The 17,154-nt window shown below is 40.3% G+C and overlaps 1 protein-coding gene across 1 annotated transcript in view; it reads left to right on the top strand.

Annotated features, from left to right (window-relative positions):
- The window catches only part of TRANK1 (tetratricopeptide repeat and ankyrin repeat containing 1), a 63,118-nt gene that overhangs the window by 30,384 nt on the left and 15,580 nt on the right, over positions 1-17,154 (top strand). The window contains exons 9-18 of the mRNA XM_035896586.1: positions 1,663-1,830; positions 4,567-4,725; positions 5,111-5,362; positions 6,193-6,369; positions 7,841-10,717; positions 11,322-11,521; positions 11,990-12,127; positions 15,341-15,481; positions 16,202-16,358; positions 16,926-17,014. Coding sequence (XP_035752479.1) covers positions 1,663-1,830; positions 4,567-4,725; positions 5,111-5,362; positions 6,193-6,369; positions 7,841-10,717; positions 11,322-11,521; positions 11,990-12,127; positions 15,341-15,481; positions 16,202-16,358; positions 16,926-17,014 — 4,358 coding nt within the window. The remainder of the gene's footprint in view (positions 1-1,662; positions 1,831-4,566; positions 4,726-5,110; positions 5,363-6,192; positions 6,370-7,840; positions 10,718-11,321; positions 11,522-11,989; positions 12,128-15,340; positions 15,482-16,201; positions 16,359-16,925; positions 17,015-17,154) is intronic.

Below are 17,154 nucleotides of genomic sequence, written 5' to 3'. Positions count from 1 at the left end.
TACCTTGTCAGAGGAGGAAAATAAAACGCTTTCCTCCACGTTTTCTGTGGGATTTCTTTTACGTTAACTTAGCCTGGCTTTTTTCCCTTGTATTTCTTACTCTACCCACTAGGTGGCAAGAGGAAATAAGCATCAGTGCCAAAACGACACCAGACTTTTAGGTCATTAAATGTGATGATATTCTGGTGGTTCTTGTTAACAGTATGAATGAAATGCATGCAAACTATATCTAAATAATTTCATTTTCTGGAAAGGTGTAACACATCATCTGCAGCAGTTCCATCTGTTGCTAAATGACTCTCATGTTTCCAGAAGAGAAATATAATATACATATATATATATGTATATTTGTATATTAAATTTTATTTATTTATACTTATATGTATATAGCATACTTATTAGATAGGGAGTATATATTTTATACCTATTTACCCAGGTTTATTTATATTTATATAGTATGTATATTATCTATAGAATATACATTTTTATATATTTATTTAATCAAGTTTATTTATTTATATAGTACATATATATTGAGTGTATTTATAAATGTATATAAATACATATATAAAAATAAACCCTTGCATCCATCTGTTAACAAAAAATAATCCCTAAAATAGCTTGAATGGTAAGGCTTAAACAAAGCAAGACATTTGTGTTAGCCTGCATCGTTTTTTCCTCATCTAGGTCTTGCCTTCAGCACACACAGTAACAGAGGCTGCATGCTGCGGTGGTGTGCCTGGGGGAAGCGTGGTGGTCTAACGCTTACTTGCTCACACCATCGCTCAGTCTTCTGCGCGACGCGGTGGCTTGGTGCTCCTGCCCTCTCCCAGCTGGCCTGAGGGCTTATAGCAAATAGCAAATGTGCCTCTTTGTGGCGAGAGGAGTTCAGGCAGCTGCTTGCAGGGCTGTAAAGTTTCCCCTGCTAGTGCAGTGTGATATCCTAAGAAGGGAGCATGTCCTCTTCCAGAATATTAGATATTGCGTCAAGGCTTTAAATCACCGTTACATTTACTGTGCTTATGTGTGATCTGTAATACTTGTTGTGAAGTGCTGTGGAGGATAGTAGTTTCGGTTGAAAGCAATGGTACCTACCATTAGTCAAACTAGAAGTCTTTGTTATAAGGCTTGTTACCAAGAAAATCGTGTGGTTTATGTTGCATAGAGAAGAAACTCAGCACCTAGCTGTGTATATTCATGTCTGAATATGTGAAATATTCCGGTTTATTGAGTCGCCTTCCCAACGGTAGCAAAATCCCCTATTTTTTTTTTTTCTTTATATACAGAGAAGTTTGCGTAGAGCCTGGAGAACAGGGCTGGGGCATAAGGGAGGATGCGAATTCCACATACTGCCTCCGGCCGGCGAGATCATCATGGAAGCACCCAGTCACTTTCTGTTTCTGTGCTCCCATTTCCCAATTAATAATAATGAAGATAGAGTATTAGGGTTTTTGAGGGGGGTTCTTCTGGGGAAAAATGCCTAACAGTACCTCTTCCTTGTGACATTGGAAAAAATCAGATATTTTTTTTTTTTTTTTTTTTTTTTTTAGTTAAAACTATGTTAGAAATTGTACCAGGAAACTACAAATGTAAAGGAAGACAGAACAAAACTGAACAATGATAATTGTTCTTCATCTAATGTTTATTCACATAATGTTTTAGGCCAAACAGAAGATGTGCTCATGCTCCTGAATTTTGGGGTTGATCCCACTGTTCCAGATGCACAGTCAAGATACGTCATAGATCTCTTGAAAAAGAACAAAAACTTTGACGCTGTAAAAGCGGTCAGCAATCACATTGAGAAACACACTTCTGCTGAGAAACAGACAGGTACTACATGGTCTGTGTGCTTTTCCTGTTCTAAAATTATATCCTTTAGGTACAAAATTGTTTTATTTGTAATTGGTAATAGTAGGTGGGGTTTATGTAACTTTTCCTACGAGTGGTCACCCTGCTCTGTCAGTCAATGATGAATGTTTTGTTTGTGCCTGAAGGTGACTGGTGTCCAACCGATGTTCTTAGTATATCATGCAATAATCAACTAATAGTTGCTCTAGGTTATTGTAAACCCCTTTTGGGTTTGGTTTTTTTTTCGTTACCCTTAACATGAGGCTCCCCCCACCGTAGAAACTGCTCCTTTTTGATGTTTTTTCAGTTTTAACCTTTTACCTTCACTTTAGCTTTTGGAAAATGAAACGTGTTAAAGTATTGGTGGCGTATTTAAAATGCCTTTAATAACAAAAAATATTGACCAAAAAAATGGAAGCATTGGAACTGTGAAAATGTGAGTGAAAAGTTGTTGACATTTTAAAAAACAAAATAACGTTTTAGTAAGAGCTCTTTGTTCACAAGGTTTTAGCCATCTTTGATCTATGTCGGTGATATGTAGCTAAAACTCCTGTATTGGAAAACTTTAATGTCTGCACATGTTAAGGGAAAAGTGTAGCAGAGCAGACGATCAGACTAAAACTACGAGAGCCTCTCATAACCAAAGCAGGGGAACTAAAATTCAGTTATACTCTTGGGGTACGGAGAAGCTTCAAAGAACATTTTAAAAATTATTAATGCTATTTCTAGGCAGCTTGCAAAGGACCTGTTGTCATACAGAAAGGCACAAATCTTAATTGTCCCAGTGCTAATATGAAATTTCATGAACTGGGGTGGTAAAACTGGTTTCCAGTCTGCTTCTGGAAAGGATTCTGGCTTGCCTGGTTTTTATAATTTTCCATTCTGCAAACTAATATTATCAAGTGGGATTGCCCAAATAATGGGAATTTCCTCTTCCACACCAATAAATGAGAATGAGAAAATGCACAAATTGTACATTACCACCCCAGCGTGACAGTATCAAGGCTGGCTAACCCTTGCATAGTTTCTTGTCCACCCTGACAAATGGAGCAAGCCTGAGCTGCCTGTGCTGCAGTATGGTCAGAGAGGTGCTGGTCGGGGCAGGAGATGGGGGGCTGTCTACCCTCAGGACTGGAGAGTCTCTGTGGGATGCATCTTCTTGGCAGCATGGCTCGGTTGCTACTCATATCCTAGCTCTGAAAGAGACTGTAGCGGGCCACAGACAGAGCCTCCAGCAGAGGATTCGGTTTAGGAGGCCATTCAGAGATGGTTTTGTGAGTATCCATGTGAGAACTGACAGGCTGGCCAGTGGGGCAAGATGTTCCTGCAGGACTCTGAGGTTCAGAAACTCAGGAGCAGATCCTGCAGCTGATCTTTCCAAGCCATGACTTAGACTGCTGTTAAAAAATAAGTCCCAAGCATGGACATTGTTTGTCTTGAACACATTTCTTCAGTACAGTCTTTCTGAGATGGCTTGGTGCCTGATCTGGTTGTTTTCCTTGGCGCTAACAGACCAGAACTTTATGGTAACACATGTATTAGCATTATTACCACTAATGCCCAAATCATAACCTTTTCCAACCAAAACTTGCTGGTGTCATGCAGATCTCAAAGCACAGATGGAGCAAAAGACTGCACAGGCAAATCAAACTTGGCAAAAAGCAAAGTTTTTAGGCTACAATCTTTGGTTTCACGTCTTTATTGCATGTAAGTTTGCTGGAAAGCACTGGGTTTCATTGCACTTACATCTTACGGCTCCTGGCAAGCAGATTCCCCCAGTTCCTCTTCCTGTACTGTAGAGACCTCCTGCCCGGCTCTGGAGAAGGTCTTAGGCCAATTGTTCTCAGTTAGGAGGCTAACACCAATCCCCCTGTGGCGATAATTGCTTTGCTTGGTGTTCCAGGTAGCTCAGTCTATCTTTTGTGGACAGTTTGGGGTTGGGGTTTTTTTTGCCAATGCACAGGCCCCAAGAGTTTTCTAGGCTTAGAGCAAAATGAGAGGCTGGAGAACAAGCCACTGCTTTACAGATAATAGTCTGAGGTTAATCCTGGTTGCTAAAAAGATGACCAACCTTGTCTGTCTCTTCGTCTAAGGGATAAAGCTGCTGTTTTGTTTGGTCTTTGAGGTACCTGAAATCCTCAAAGCTTTTAGGAAAGTCACGCCAAGTCTTTCAGTTTTCATTTAAGGGCATTTATTAGGACATATTTTAAAATTTGCTGTTACTCTTTACCTGAGTATCTCTTAAACTTGTAGGTATGATTTTGATGTGGTGGGTGTTTTTTTGATTTTTTGGTGTTTTTTTTTCTTTTCTTTTAAGAGGACAAATTATTTTGCAGCTGCATTTCTTAATTGCCACTGAGGAATCCGACAGGCTCAGGACACCTGATTAAAACTATGCTGAAAACTTTAGTCATCTACTGTAAAAATTTTGAACAATGATTTCACTGTGAGGCAGCAGTGTCCTGCCTGCAGATCAACTTGTGAACTATTGCAGTTTTCAGCTTAGTGCATTATGGCAAAGGCTGTATTCAATAAGCATATTAAATGTCCTTTGGGATACCAAGTCCATCACAGGACCAGCTTTAGCAGTAAGAGTTTCAGCCATCTGAACCTGCCACTACACATTTCTCAGAGCCCTGAGATGCAACGTATTACAGTCCTGCCCTGAAAACATTGCCAGCAAGGAACTGGATTTTCAATTTCTGCAATGTTTTGCAGGGGGGAGTGAAAGCAGAGGCATAGCTGATACAGATTCTCTCCTGGATGTTCTTGAACAGTTCGTCCAGTTCTACAAGTGTGAAAATGGAGCACATAATAAAAGTGTATTGAAGGAAGATGCAGTTAAGCGATTTCTGAAACTGCTGTCTTCTGTGAAAGGTACAGCAAGTTCCCATTTCTCCCCTTCACAAAACTTAATCGCTGTGAAAAATGTGTTTGATGCTAACATACAGTTTTTTGCTCTCTTACCCTTCCTTCCCATCCCTGTTTCTGCAACTGATATTACTGGAACAATGTGGTTTTGTTTATTTTTACTGTTGTGTTTTGCATGTAGAACCACTGGAATATGCTCAAAATTTCAGTATGATGAATCAAAATATTCAGATTAACTTGGCTGTCAGCATCAGGGCAAAAAGATGCAAGTGTTGCATTTTGCTGTTCTGTACTTTCAGTTTAATGAGTTCATTATTCTGAAATTAGTTTATAGCGAGATTGATTTTATTTTGTGGTTTGAGTGAGTTATGTTGTCTTGACTGTCTTGCAGAAATCCCTGAAGGGGTGGTTTGCAACATCTCCCATGCCTGTGCTAACAGCTTCATAAAACAGCTGCTGGAGAAGCAAATGTGGCATAAAGTTTTGCTGCTGCTAACGGGGAAAGCCAGTGGGGAAGAGCCATCAGGTGGAGGACTCTTCCAAGACTGCAGTCTTTCAGATGTTGACATTGGCAACATTATCCAACGATGTGACAGATCGGATAAGCAAGTGCACCTCATAAGATGCTTGATTGAACGAGGAGGTGAAAAACCGCGCACTATTAATGTGTTATAATAGATTTTACTTGGCATGTTTAGAGCACATAGTTTCAGAGGTACCAAGGCATGTTTTTTATGGCTCTGTGTAAGTGCAGCAGCTTGTTGGAGAACAGTCCATTGGCTGCACCCGCTGCGTGCGACATGGGGAAGCTAGTAAGGCTGCATGGGATTTTCAAATGAAATTTGGCCGTTGGGGTTGGTAAAAGATAAAAGGCCAAAGATTATTATTTCTCCTTTGCTTGTAGTTTCTTTGGTTTTTATTTTCTCTGTCTTCAACCACAGTATTATCCTGATAGAAATTGTAAGCCACAGCCTTTGGTTTCAGTCTGTTGTTAAACGCTACAAGTAATTGACTGCTTCAGTGATTTCAAAGGCATGACCAGGTGTCTTTTGGTTTTTTTAGCCAGTGTGGACATAATTTTTCTTGTTTGGCATGAGATTTATTCCTAGGATTACTCTAGCATTTTTCATTTCATCTTATAACTCAATGTTGGCTATAAATTATGGACACACAGTCCTCCTCTTGTGAGTGCCAGAGGTGCAGAAGGTTTCTTGTTTCAGTCAGTGACTGGCTGATTTGAAGAAGATATGTTCTGGCCTTTCTGTCTTCCTATCAGCAATGGGAGATCAGAGTAGATTATGAAGATTTTATTAGTCAATAAATCTTTAATAGATACATATAAAAAGCTGACCAAAAAAAAAAAGTCATCTGCTCAGCAATCAGCATCTACCTTCATCTATTTAGAACTTTCTGTAGTTTGCAGATCTGGCATGTCAGATTTAACCCCTGATATTTTCATGTCCTTCACACCAGCTCTGCCAGATGGGATTGGAACCAGCTCTGAAATACCACTGCAAATATGCCTCAAAAAGAATTATTTTGAACTGGTATATTTGCTGTTGACCAAAGGTGCAGATCCTCAAAATGTCTCCATTGCAGAAGGAGATACTCCTTTGCACGCTGCGGTTTCCATCTGTTTGAATAACAGAGGTAAGGCTTTTGCGTGCCCGGGCCTAGGGGACACAAATGGCTCTAGCAGACGTGCGCCCTTCGCTTTCACAGCAACTGTTGAAAACTTCCCTACTTCTTACCTGTCCGGCCCACTGCCCCTTCTGCTGCTGTTTACTGATGTGATAGCAGCAGATTGGGATGTTTGACTGTGCCTCAGCCCCCAGAGTTTGGGGGCCAGAGGGTACACACCGGCCTTTGTTAAGCCAACGTGCTCTGCTTTGTGGTTGGAGTGGCTGGGACTATGAGGAATGTCAATGGCAGCTCAGGTGGCCCGGGGCAGCCAAGCAGCTGTGATGTCTCTGTCTCCATTACTGTTTTGTGAACGTATTCTTGTTTGATCAAGCTGATTTAGGAAGGAAGGCTCCTCTCCGAAACCCTGTAAAATGTGTACTAGGTGGGAATGAAGTAAATGGGATGGATCTAGGAAGAAGCAAAAGTAAAGGCAGAGCAGTGGCAGCAGACTTTGAAGGAAATCCACATCTGCAATCTGTTTCCCAGTTTTTGTTCAGTTGTCAGTCAAGCAAAGCCTTGTTCAGAGGAGGAGTGAGTGAGAGGACTGTAGGGCTTACATAAAAATGTAAGAAATTCAAAAAAACTATCAAATTAAACCCCAAATATTTTAAATTAAGAAAAAATGCATTTTTGAGTTAAAGGATTAAAATAATTAAAAATACTGAATTTATTCATTTTTAATCACACACATTTCATTTAATAGGTTTAGAGAGATTAAAAGCATAGATATTGTCAGTTGTAAATTTTAAATCAAAAGATTAAGAAGTTCAGTGACAGTATCTTAAGTATTTTTCACTGTGTAATGTTTTCGAGGTGGAATTTCTTTATAATGATTTTAGTGTGTCACTATTTTACAGTTAGGAAAGAAATGTTTCACATATTATTATCTGGTTTAAATCACATCTATTATTTGGATTAAATCCAGAAAGCTGTAGAATCTTTCTCTTCCCCCCCCCGCCCCAAGAGGGGAAAAAACCTAATCTTATTTTGTAGGAAATTGCTCTAGGGACCTCAGATATCAGGAAATAATTGGAATTTGCCACAGGTTATTTTAGTTATCTGCAGGAGATTACTTTTGGGTGGCATATTAAAATGAACCAAATGACCCCAGAGCAACTGCTTGTCCAGATGATCAGAGTCACCAGCCTGGTGGTTAAAAAAGGGATGAAATTGCCTGATGCTACCGGAACAATTGCAGCAGTAGGGATTTTTAAAGCTTTGCTGCCATTGCTTTGTTTTCCCTGAATATTAGAAAAGCTCAGTTTTGAGCCATTTCAAATAAGCATGTTTTGCAAACATGAAATGTAGATATTTTTTTTCTTTTGGAAGCAAATTGATTTTCATTTAATAGCTTCAGAAAAAAGATATTAAAAATTGTTGGCCTGTAAAGCAGCCTTGTAAAGGAAGTGATTGTTTTTGTATGTTCTCTTGCTTTCAGATGGCACTGGTTTAAACATCCTGAACTATCTACTTGATCTCTTTGCTTCAAGACCTTCTGACTTTCCATATCTTAATCCAAACATACAAGACGTGAATGGAAATACAGTGATGCATGTTATTTTTCAGAAGGGATTTTCAAAACAAGCTAAGAGAATAATAGATTCATTGGCAAAATTTGATGTTAACTTTAATATAAAAAACAAATTAGGAAGAGATGTGAAGCATAGAATTAAAAAAAATGACCCACTGCTACTTGCCTGGAATAATGCTGTACTGGAGAAAAAGAAGTACCGGCAGGATACAGCAGGGCAGTTGGTTAAAACATCTAAGCCCGTTCCAGCCTCTGAGATTTCACAGCCAAAGAGCACAGGGCGTTCTTCATCTGGGTCCTCATTAAAGGCACCATCTGGCAATGTAGCACATACTGATTTAAAAACCCCATGTTCTGTAAAGACAAAAAAAGATCAGTTGGTGAAGCAGGAAACAGAAAGAATAAATAGCCCTTTAACGCTGCAGGAAAGTCTAGTGCAGGCAATCACAGCTTTAATTCAGGAACTGAAATTGGGTGGTACCCTAAGAAAGGATCATCCTCTGGTACAAAAGCCATCTTCAGCTCAGACTAATTTGGAAGAGAGAAAAAGGCAGTCCTTGCAACCTTGCGGAAGCATAGCTTATCCTGAAGGAAAAGAGGATAACTGGGAGCAAAAGAAGGGAGCAGGGGAATTTAGTATGGCTCTGTGTAATGGAGAGAAAGAAGAACCAGAGGAAGAGCAGGGGAAGATTGTGGATATTGAGGCATACGTGCAGGAGTTTGATAATATGACCTGGGAGATAGAATGCACTCCTGAAACGCTGAAAATGCTGGGCAGCAAAGCCGTGCCTCATCATCTGAAAACTAAAACTATAATGACAATTAAGCAGCTTGGCAATGGAGAATGGACTAGGGGCCTTCAGAAGCCACTGAAACACTTGAAAGCCGATATCCAGCTGTACGAAGCCAAGTTGGGCAAAGGTGCAAGAATGCTATGGGAACTTGCGATCGACTTTTCTCCTCGTTGCAGTGAGAGTGCAGAAAAGATTATGGAGACAGAACAGACAAGAAGTCTTCCAGAAAAATCGGGTAGAGTTTACACGGAAATAATCAGAATTTGGGCCATTGTTCTTGACCACTGCAAGCTGAACCGTGTCTTAGATAATATATGTATTTCCTACAATCGTGGTTTATCCTGCATCTTGAGGAAAAAGCTTAAAGGCATAAATGAAGGACAACAGAACCACAGTGTGACAACACAGAAGCGCATTCCACGTTGTTATGTTGAAGACACAGAGGCGGAAAAATCAAAAGAACATACCATACCTGAGTATTTCCCTCCAGCCAGTGCAGCAGAATTGGAATACAATATAATGAAATTTCACAGCTTCAGTACTAACATGGCACTTAACATTATAAATGATGTACATTCTTCTGTTGAATACCCATTCCGAGTTGGGGAGTTGGAGTACGCAGTAATTGACCTCAATCCAAAGCCCATGGAGCCAATCATTCTAATTGGGCGAAGTGGGACAGGGAAAACAACTTGCTGCTTGTATAGGCTTTGGAAGAAATTCTGTTTGTACTGGGAAAAATCCACCTTGGCAAATGGTCCTCTGCTGGAGAGGCAAACATGGCAGCAAAGACAGTGCAGTGAGGTTGAAAAAGCAAGGTTAGAGAAGGAAGAGAGTGAACTAAAACAGGACAGTGATGATTCGAGTGAGGAGCAGGTGAGCAACGAGCAAGACCAGGACAGTGAGGATGAAAAGGTTCCTGCAAGCACAGTGGGTGAGGAAATGAATTCCTGTGATGACCATGAAGAAGACCAAATGTGTCATGCAGAAACATTGAACAAGCTGGAGCACCTGCACCAGATCTTCGTGACAAAAAATCCTGTCTTGTGCCAAGAAGTTCAGAAGAATTTCATTGAACTTAGCAAGTCTTCCAAGGTAACCAGTCACTTCAAGCCTCTGGAACCAAGTGTTCACAAGCTACAAGATGTTAAAGATGAAAATTTTCCACTGTTTGTCACCTCCAAGCAGTTGTTGCTCTTACTGGATGCATCCATGCCTGACCCATTTTTTCCAAGAAATGAAGATGGAAGTCTTAAAAGAACCATTGTTGGTTGGAGTCCTCAGGAAGACTTGGTGGTACCAAATTGGCATGATGAGGATGAAGAAGGTAATGTTGAAGTAGAACACGGTGATGAAGGAGCAGCGGATGCGTACTCTAGTGAAAGTGATCCTCGGACTTTTGTGAGTTATGATGTATTTGCAAATGAAATATGGCCAAAAATGATAAAAGGTAAAAGCTTGTACAATCCATCACTGGTCTGGAAAGAAATAAGATCATTTCTGAAAGGCTCTTTTGAGGCACTGAATAGTTCTGGGGGTAAACTTACTGAGGAGCAGTACAAAAAGCTAGGCCGCAAGAGATCACCGAACTTCACAGAAGACAGGAGTGAAATCTATCACCTCTTTTGTCTTTACCAGCAGATACGATCACAGAGAGGTTACTTTGATGAAGAAGATTTGCTGTATAATTTATCTCAAAGACTCTCAAAGCTCAGGGAGCTGCCATGGTCCATCCATGAGTTTTATGGTGATGAGATACAGGATTTCACCCAAGCTGAGCTAGCGCTGCTAATGAAATGCATCAATGACCCTAATGCCATGTTTCTAACTGGTGACACTGCCCAGAGCATAATGAAAGGAGTTGCTTTTCGTTTTAGTGATCTGAGGTCACTGTTTCATTACGCAAGCAAGAACTCCATGAACAAGAAGCAGCGTGTTAGAAAACCAAAAAGGATATATCAGTTGTACCAGAACTACAGGTCCCATTCAGGTAGAGTAACAAGTTTATTTATGATCTGAGCCTGTGCTCTTTAGATGTCACTAATAATTGAAGTTTGCTATTGGCCAATTCAAAGCATCTTTAAGCGGCCTGGTTTTATAAGAGATCAGCTTTTTCTGACATGTGAATTCTGTATTTTGACATCTCAACTGGAAACCCAAGAACGACCGTTTTTTAAGTTGTCGTTTTTTGAACGCTTGCACTTGCTGCATGTTTTGACTGTATTTGTTTGAAGGAAAACTTAACAAATAATCATACCCATTTCTGTTGTCCCATCCCCAAATCACTAGACTTCGCAGCATTGGTGTACTACTACTGCTTTACTTAGTTGTTTCTCATTTATGAGCTTCATTTTGTGAGGATGCTACTAAGCCTTTATATCATGCTTTCTGATCTTTACAGGCCCAAGAATGAGATCCACTCAAAATGGCAGAAATATAAAGTGGACCTTAGAGCTTCTCTCTTCTCCGACTAGTGTTTATGTCATGATATTTCTTGATTACAAAATTCTAACAAAATCTTTTAAAACTGTGTTTGCAAGAGAGAATGAGATAGTAAGACTGAAGTTTTAAGATCTGTATTCTGCTAATTACAGGTATTCTCCGTTTAGCATCTGGAGTGGTTGATTTGCTTCAGCATTATTTCCCAGAGTCCTTTGATCGGCTTCCTAAGGACTGCGGTCTCTTTGATGGACCAAAACCTACGGTCTTGGAGTCCTGCAGTGTTAGTGACCTAGCAATTCTGCTGAGGGGCAATAAAAGGAAAACACAACCCATTGAATTTGGAGCACATCAGGTTTGCTTTTCTTAGGTATACGGCTTTTTGCAGATTCTTCCAGCTCTGTTGCTAAACCATCGTTTTATATGGACTTCACAAAACTTTCTTTTTTAGGCCCTTGTATCTCACTGATAAATTATGCTTTTTAAACTTAGAGACTGTTACTGTGTTGGTTTCTGTTTTTCTTAACACACATCTGGCTCTTTCTGTTCTTTTTCGCATCAGGTGTTCCCTGTCCTGTTCCTTTCTAACTCCAAATTTTCTTACACCAGCTCTATGACTGTCTTCTCATGCCTTGCATTTGTCAGTCTTCCAGTGGCAGCTTTGTGACCTTTTTTGCAGAGCGTGCTGGAATGCCTCTGTTAAATGCTGTCTGGTTCTGAGAAAGCTCTTGCATTGTCGTGACATTTGTGTGCTCTCTCTGTGAGGCTGTTACCTTTTTTTTGCTTCCTAACATACTCTTTTCATTAATGTATTTTATGACAGGTCGTATTAGTGGCAAATGAAACTGCAAAGGAGAAGATACCAGAGGAACTCAGTTTAGCACTTGTACTGACAGTTTATGAAGCAAAGGGGTTGGAATTTGATGATGTACTCCTTTACAACTTTTTCACAGACTCAGAGGTACTTAATTCCTATCCTTTTTCCCCATTTTTTTTAATGTCTTGATTTTACAAGTGGTCTAATCGGCTTTCCAGCTGGGGAAGGATTCATTGTTTTCTCTGAAGATGGTTGGTTTCATCACAGTAGAAAAGAGAGCTCATAGGTTTACGAATTAACGCCTCTTCCCTTAGTGCTGCATTTTCCTTTAGACTGGCTGTTGGCAATTTAAGGAAGAGCCTTGGGGTTCACGCAACAGCGTGCATGCACACCTACACTTCCACTACTTGCTGCGACTACTGCGCTAGCTTACAGTATGTCCCCACCAGCTGCTCCCTCTTCAGGTCACTCCATCACCCTCACATATCCTTTATCTTATAGCAGGGTTCAGGGTTCCAAAAAACCGCCTTAGATCCCCTGCTTTGCATCACCACTCTGTTCACAGTGCAGTTTTTTTGGTGTGCTAGCTCATAGACTTGAAATCATTTGTCAGTTCCAGACAAAATGAAACAGAATATTTTTTTTTTTTTAAATAAAAGCCTAGTAAAACAATCATGTTTAGAATCAAATAGTGTGTGTATGTGTTTGGGGGGAGGGGAGAGGGTGTGGTCTGTAGCCATCCACAGTTTAGATCCAGAAAACTGATTCTGGTCTTGCTCAGGAGTTGTCAGGAAACAGGATGGTCTCTATAGCGGAGACCATGGCTTGTAGAGTGGCCTTGGCTGAAGAAGACTTTTTTCCTGGAGGTGTTTTGTTTTGTATTTTTTATGTACTTCTTTTTCCCCCTTAGTGGTTCTCCAGGGAGCTCAGACCCTACCCCTCCAGGATTTCCTGTAACTCCAGACCTGCCTTTATCTTATAGCAGGGTTCAGGGTTCCAAAAAACCGCCTTAGATCCCCTGCTTTGCATCACCACTCTGTTCACAGTGCAGTTTTTTTGGTGTGCTAGCTCATAGACTTGAAATCATTTGTCAGTTCCAGACAAAATGAAACAGAATATTTTTTTTTTTTTAAATAAAAGCCTAGTAAAACAATCATGTTTAGAATCAAATAGTGTGTGTATGTGTTTGGGGGGAGGGGAGAGGGTGTGGTCTGTAGCCATCCACAGTTTAGATCCAGAAAACTGATTCTGGTCTTGCTCAGGAGTTGTCAGGAAACAGGATGGTCTCTATAGCGGAGACCATGGCTTGTAGAGTGGCCTTGGCTGAAGAAGACTTTTTTCCTGGAGGTGTTTTGTTTTGTATTTTTTATGTACTTTTTCCCCCTTAGTGGTTCTCCAGGGAGCTCAGACCCTACCCCTCCAGGATTTCCTGTAACTCCAGACCTGGCAGGGGTGTGATTCGTGAGGCTCCTCAAAAAGAGCTGTCAGCCACAGAAGCCTAGAAACCTTGCTGTTGTTGCTGGAGCATCACTGAGCCCCCATCCCGCCCCAGCCAGGCGGTAGGCAGCATCCTTACTGAACATGCCTGCAGAGACTCGAGAATGCCCACGACTGAGTTGCTCTGCAATTAAAGATTCAGTGTGAACATCTCTGTTGCAGATGCCCTCTGCCTCTAGCCCTTAAAACAGCGTCTCAGGTGTGGCTTTCAGCAGATGAAAACCACAGATGTATAAAGGAAAACAGGGCAGCTTACTGGTGACTCTTCATAGACATTATGTGGTGAGGGCAGAAGGAAGGAACTTGAGGTGAATGACCTTGAATCTTCCTTATTCAGATTTGGGGACAGCATTAGAGTGGCTGTCATGATAGATTTCTCAAAGTTGATTATGTTTCTGGTGATGCGAGTTGTGCTCAGAAAAACAATGAACTAATAGCAGAATCTGGAATTGAGTGTGTTGAGCATTTTAACTCAGCTAAACTAATGTATGTCAGGCCTGGGGAACTGTTCCCATCTAATTCTTCCGTTTCCCTGTGAGTCATGAGTAATTGAGTTGATTTGAGCAGTTGAACAAGCAGGCAAGAAAGAAGCTCATCCTGAGGTTTTCTAGTTTTGAAAAGCTGAATTTCTGAACTGTGGTAAACACAGCGAATATGGCTGCCTACTATTTACAGTCTGTTGGGTTTGCTTTTTATTGGCCTTGAAAATGAGATTTGATAGGAGACTTGTTTCATGAAGCAGGTTTGAATGAAGACTCAAAAAGAGAAAAAACCCAACCCCCCAAAACCCAGCAAGCTGTTGACCAAATTGGTACCATTAGCTGACTGATGAGGTTCGGCGAGTTGTGGGCCAGCTGGCCTACAACTCACTGAGCTTGGTGGCTGCCCATCCTGAACGACAGGCCAACATGTCTTAGATGGCAGATTTTAGCATGACAGTTTGCAGCTCATGAGCGTTATCCCACCGCCATTTACTTTTCACCCTGCCTGGGGCTGGCAGGGAGCTGCCTGGCCCAGCAGACAGCACACCCCCACAGTGAATCTGCCTGTTGTGTGGTATTGGGGTTTGTAGGAGAATCCTTGGCCCTAGGACTAAACCTTAAGCCTCGTCCATAGTGAGGGTAGCCTGATTTGTTCCTTTTCCCCATGGAAGATGGCTTATCCATTGTAGGGGTGCATCTCCAGTTTTACCTGAAAATTTATAGTCCACCCAAGGAGATTTTCATGTTTAATAGCAAGTTTAATTATTTACATTAGGAGTTGCATGTGAACTGGATTTAAATGAGTTAATACAGCAGTATCCTGAAATCACAAGACAAGCATAATAGAACAGTGTCAATATACAGCAAAATCACAACGCAAACTTGATTCCCATTAGCATCATGATGCTGGGCATCCCCAGTCCCCAGAAAGTAATACATAGCTTGAAGCCAGCTCAAGCCAGCTGCACTCCTCCAGGTTTTGTTTTGTTTGTTGCTCAGTTTTTACACACTCTGGGCCGAGCGGTCTATCCACTTCCCCCATCTTGGTCTGGCTGGCTCAGGAGGACATTGCTTTCTACTAGCTATTACAGGGAAAGTTGTTTATTCAACCTGACGACTGCCTGGTACAGCTGTGTATCTCAACCAGAGGCTACCCTCCAGTACCACTTGTATCGAGATGAAGTTCATCTTTCTTGATGAAAATTGGTGGTCATTCCTTACATTCTTCCCCGAGATAATATTTTTTTTTCTGCCCATCTCCTGTGAGCCTTCTTCAGTTGTGAGGGTGTGTTGGTTGGTCACAACACATTACCTTATTTGCCTATGTGGGCAGTGGTGATTGCTGCATACAAGTAACCTCATTCTCTTGACTTTTTAGGCTAGCAAAGAATGGAAGATCATTTCTTCTTATACTCCTGGTTCGGATGTGCAAGTAGGAAGCAAATTGCTAATCGAAATACCTTTAGAGGATGCTACTGGTATGCAGAAAAGAACTCCTTTTAATGTAGAAATGTACAAGGTGAGTTTTCTGTAACACTGAGAATAGGAAGGATAAACTAAATTCTTAAATCTTAGAAGTAGGGAAATTTCTCCAAGAAATGCTTTCATCCTGTAGTTCCACGTTTATCAAGGTTGCTTTATCTTTTTGGTGGTTGTTCACATTTGTATAATATAATCTTGATTTTGAAAGAGAAGAGGTTTTTGCCAATGTAATTTGATAAGAGAATAAAAACAACATGTAATGGACTTTCAGGTACATTTACAGAGCAGCTGTGCTTAAAGCAAATAGCAAATCAGCTTGTTGATATTTATTATAACTTTAGTCTGGTTTCAGATTGGTGTCACTACCTTAAAATTAAGGAAACTTTTTAGAATCTAGTGAGTCAGATATTTTCAGGATTGTATGGTAAAGAATCAGTAATTATAAGTGCAAGTGATTAGAAGGAAAATGGATGGTCATACCTGCAGCTGCTAGATCTGCTGTAGCAGTAGTTGCATGCAAATTAGCTGGGCAATGGCTTATGGAATTGAAAAATCACATATTTAATATTTAGACTTGCTTACTTAAAGTTACTTTCTTACTTGTTATTCATTCTGTATATATTCACTGTTTTCTTATAACTGCAAAGTATGTTTCTTTCTAACAATTTAGCTCATCTGGCATTTCATTCGTTTTATTTTGGTGTGTTACATTTTTTTATTTTTTTTTTTTTTGGTTACTACTGTTGTTCTGCTTCAGATGCTGAATGGAGAACTAAAGCAACTGTATACTGCCATTACAAGAGCCAGGGTCAATCTTTGGATCTTCGACGAAGACAGTGATAAACGGGCTCCGGCTTTTAAGTACTTCATCGAAAGAGAATTTGTTCAGGTTGTCAAAGCAGATGAAAAGAAAGGTAAAGTTATCCTAACGCTTTCTTAAAAGACTGTCGGACAGGACAGCCTACTCATGCTTTCTTGCTTTTAGGCTATGTGATAAAGAACTTTAAATTCCTTGGTCCTCCAGCAGTATGCACCGATAACTGCCCTTGCAAATTTCCACTGATGTCAGTGGGTCTTATTTCTTTTGCCTCTAAAGATCAGTTGTATATATTAATACATAACTCCATTGCTAATTCATTAGTATAATTTTTCCTGCACAGTAATGAAGGCTGTTCATGGAAAAACATCCCAGCTAAAAGAGATTTATCAAATGAAAGAATTTGGTTTCTGTAAAGGCAGTGCATTTACTCAAAGTTTTGTCCAAAAACCAAGCATGATTTTCAAAGGTCTTTCAAAACTAAGCCAAACGTGTTGATTTTCAGTGCTGAGAGAGACAGAATGTATTTAACTCATAGTTACCATTACTGATGTGAGCATAAATCATAAAGTTTGGAACATTATGAGATGTCAATGCTTAGTTTTGTTACATGATAAGTGGTTTCTGTTCTTTATGCATTCTAACATTACTCCTGACCTTCTAGACTTAGATGACAGCATGTTTGCTAAAACTTCAACTCCAGAAGAATGGATTGCACAGGGAGACTACTATGCTAAACATCAGTTCTGGGAGGTAGGAGCATATGTTTATCTGAAATAAGGATTCTTGTCTATTCTGAAATATTTTTTTTTTCATTTGCATCTATAAAATTATCTGTAAACCTTCAGTTGCTCTTTAGCAGTGTATCTTAGTTTGTGGTTTGTACTTTTGTA

Source organism: Egretta garzetta, unplaced genomic scaffold (assembly GCF_000687185.1).
Source record: "Egretta garzetta isolate BGI_Z169 unplaced genomic scaffold, ASM68718v1 scaffold170, whole genome shotgun sequence".
In the NCBI taxonomy this organism is placed as follows: domain Eukaryota; kingdom Metazoa; phylum Chordata; class Aves; order Pelecaniformes; family Ardeidae; genus Egretta; species Egretta garzetta.
This window is presented reverse-complemented; position numbering and strand designations above follow the sequence as displayed.